Source organism: Chrysochloris asiatica, unplaced genomic scaffold (genome assembly GCF_000296735.1).
Source record: "Chrysochloris asiatica unplaced genomic scaffold, ChrAsi1.0 scaffold00097, whole genome shotgun sequence".
Classification (NCBI taxonomy): Eukaryota; Metazoa; Chordata; class Mammalia; order Afrosoricida; family Chrysochloridae; genus Chrysochloris; species Chrysochloris asiatica.
In genome coordinates this window covers 8,283,310-8,286,535 of record NW_006408615.1, presented here as the reverse complement: position 1 = coordinate 8,286,535, position 3,226 = coordinate 8,283,310, and the positions used below count along the sequence as shown (strand labels likewise).

Here is a 3,226-nt window from a genome sequence, read left to right as displayed (position 1 = left end):
ATGTTGGTGATGATAATGGTGGTGGTGATGATGATAATGATGGTGATGATGAGCGTGTTGGTCATGATAATGGTGGTGATGGTGATGATGATGATGGTGGTGATGGTGATGATGGTTGTGATAATGATAATGGTGATGATGATCATGGTTATGGTGATGATGGTGGTGATGATGAGAGTGTTGGTGGTGATGGTGACGGTTATAGTGATGGCTGTGATGACGGCAGTGGTGGCAGTGATCATGGTGATGATGGGAATGTTGGTGATGATGGTGATGCTAGTTTTAGGGATGGGTGTGATGGTAATGGTGGTGATGATAATGGTAGGGATGGAGATGATGAGAGTGTTGTGACGATGGTTGTAATGATGATGGTGGTGATGGTGATGATGATCATGGTTGTAGTGATGATAATGGTGATGATGATGAGAGTGTTGGTGGTGATGGTGACGGTTATAGTGATGGCTGTGATGACGGCAGTGGTGGCAGTGATCATGGTGATGACGAGGATGCTGGTGATTAGAATGATGGTGAATACGGTGAGGATAACGGTTTACCATTTACCATGGTGATGGTTGTGATGACAGTAGTGATGATGGTGATGATTGTTGTGAGGATGGTGATATGCACTGAGTGCTTCCCCTGCACCGGCACTGGGCTGAGAGCTGTAGGTGGATTATTATCGTGTTTGATCCTCACAAGTAGACTTGAGAGTAAAGGTGGTCACTGTCACCTCTGTTTTATAGGTGAGGAAACTCCACACATACCCAGCCCATAGTGTCTGTCATTGTAGTTAGAGCCGTGGAGTCAGTTCTGACTCATAACAACCCTGTGTATGATTTCTGAGGAGAGCTTGGTGGGCCTGAGCCACTGACCTTTCCGTTAGCAGTCCAGTGCTTATCCTACAGCATCACACCAGGAATGCCCCCCACCCCAATACAACCAGCCCACTTCTATTGCTCCAGGCTCAGGACTGATGGGTGTGTGCTTGCCTTGTAGGTTACGGTGTCATGGCAGACGGGACGACCACCTACGTGAATGCCTCTGTGTGCACTGTGAACTACCAGCCTGTGAACCCACCCATAGTCATTGACCTCCCCACACCCCGTAACTCCTGACTGCTCCTCGATGCCCAGCCCTGCCTGCCCGCATCCATCTGCTACAAACGCCTGATCGAGAGCACCGACCTCCATCACCCTTCCTTCTGTGCAGAAGGACCCAGAGAACACTGACAGTGAGGACGGTCTGTGTCCTAGGAATGAAGATAACCCCCTGACTCTTCAGCCTCCAGTCCCCTGGAGTCACCACCCTGTGTGGCCCCACCAGGGTTCCGTGCGCATCACTGTTTCTGCGTGTGCATCCTATGTGTACCTCCTGAAAGGACTCATCAGCTCGTGGCCTGCCTTGCTTGGGAGGTGCCAGAATCCTCCTGTTTTCAGAAGCCGCTGCCCTTGGGCCACTTGGGATAGGTTTTGGAAGTTCTCGCACAAAAACCTGCTGCTGACTGAGGGTCTGTGTGGCTACAAGCCCCAGGGTTGGGAGTTCAGGAGGATTTGTAGCCTGGGTTTGGCTTGCTCCCTCTCTCCTGTCCTCTCAGGCTTGTTTCTTGGCTGAGCCCCTTGGCAGGAGGGGGTGTTCAGGGACATCTCAGGAATCTGAAGCGCACCTGGCTAGGCCACGAGTGGTCGGCCTCGCCCTGTTTCCCCTTTTCCTTCTGGTGGATCTCTTTGCTGACTTACACAGTGGCCTGAGCGTCCCAAGCACTCTTCTGGTGCCTAGATTTGGAGGTCGGTTGTACAGAATGAGCTATTGGAGCACCCAGGACTGGTCCGAGGGTCCCTGTATGGCTCCGCACAGGTTGAACAGTGGTCCCCTGCCACACAAGTGACACACACACACCTTAACATCACAAGGTGGCCCCGGGTTTCTCATCATTCTCCTCAAGCAGAATTCCATCTCTTGATTCGGTTTCCCTCGTACCTTGCACGACATGGGGGATGGTGGCAGCAGAGTGACACGGGGGATGGTGGCAGCAGAGTGACATGGGGGATGGTGGCAGCAGAGTGACATGGGGGATGGTGGCAGCAGGGGGCACTAGAGGATTCTGTGGCCTCATTGGTCCAGGTAGCAGGACGGTTGCCCTGGACCACAGCAGACCCTGGACTCCTCTTCTTTAGATTGGGTTGGGGGTTAGGTTTCCTTTCTGAGGGGGAGGAAGCCAGAGGAATTGGGCTTAGGGGAGGCAAGTGAGGCAGAGCTGGGGTTGATTCTGGATTTAAAATTGTGACCTTTTTTGTTTATCATGATTTTTATTTGCATTAATTTTGATTTTTAAAAATAATTGCATTAAATTGATATTGGGTACCTTAATTTCTAAGGGTTTTTTTTTTTTTTTTTTGGCATCCCTAACATTTTATACCTAAAAGGTATGTGTTACTTGCCACACCCTAGCCCCAGCCCTGGGAACCAGCATTTAAGGAATCCCTTTGCAGACACAATCTCATTTCACCCTCACGAACAGGCCTGCACCCTTGGATGAAGTTGCCCCCACTTTAGAGATGAGGAAATTGAGGCCAGAGAGGTGAGGTGACTTGTCTTCAGGCACACAGCACTTAAGGAACATTGACAGGGTTTGAACCTTCGTCTCTGGCTCCAGATCCTCACCGTGGCCGCCTCTCATAGCTCTGTCCTTACAAGGTTGAGTGCATGCCCAGAAGGCTTGTTTAAAATTTGTTTTAAAGCCCCGAATCTGCTAGTTCTCTCATAGAAACATCCTAGTGCCCTGGCACCCTGATGCTTCCCGGTCTCTGAGCCCAGCAGCCCATCATCCTGGGAGAATCCTTCCTGCTCAGGAGTGAGCCAGGTTCACTGGGGTGACATCCTGAGGCACTGAGGTGGCTCTTGGGAGCTGTGATGTTTATATATATGGTTTCTTGAGAGTCACCCCATGTGCGTGCACATACCTGGGGTGGAGAAAAACCCAAGGACCCTTGAACATTGCCTCCTCTGAATTTCTACATGGACCTATAACTATAAACTAAAAAAGAAACAAAGAAAATTTCCTAAGGTATCTTCAGAAAACGGTGTATTTTTATGTGGAAAAGTTACAAAGGCAGCTGTTACTTTAAGAGAAAATTCATTAAAAGTCCTTGAGGGATGAAAGATTAGGATGTGCCCCTCAATCATTTTGGCATAACTTGATTGTGGCTGTAATTTTTTTTTTTTTTTT

At 49.5% G+C, this 3,226-nt stretch overlaps 1 protein-coding gene across 1 annotated transcript in view; it reads left to right on the top strand.

The window, feature by feature from the left end:
- The window catches only part of MPPED1 (metallophosphoesterase domain containing 1), a 107,868-nt gene extending 106,753 nt beyond the window's left edge, over positions 1 to 1,115 (top strand). The window contains exon 7 of the mRNA XM_006866844.1: positions 997 to 1,115. Within this exon, the coding sequence (XP_006866906.1) occupies positions 997 to 1,115 (119 nt within the window). The remainder of the gene's footprint in view (positions 1 to 996) is intronic.
- The last annotated feature ends 2,111 nt before the right edge of the window (positions 1,116 to 3,226 follow it).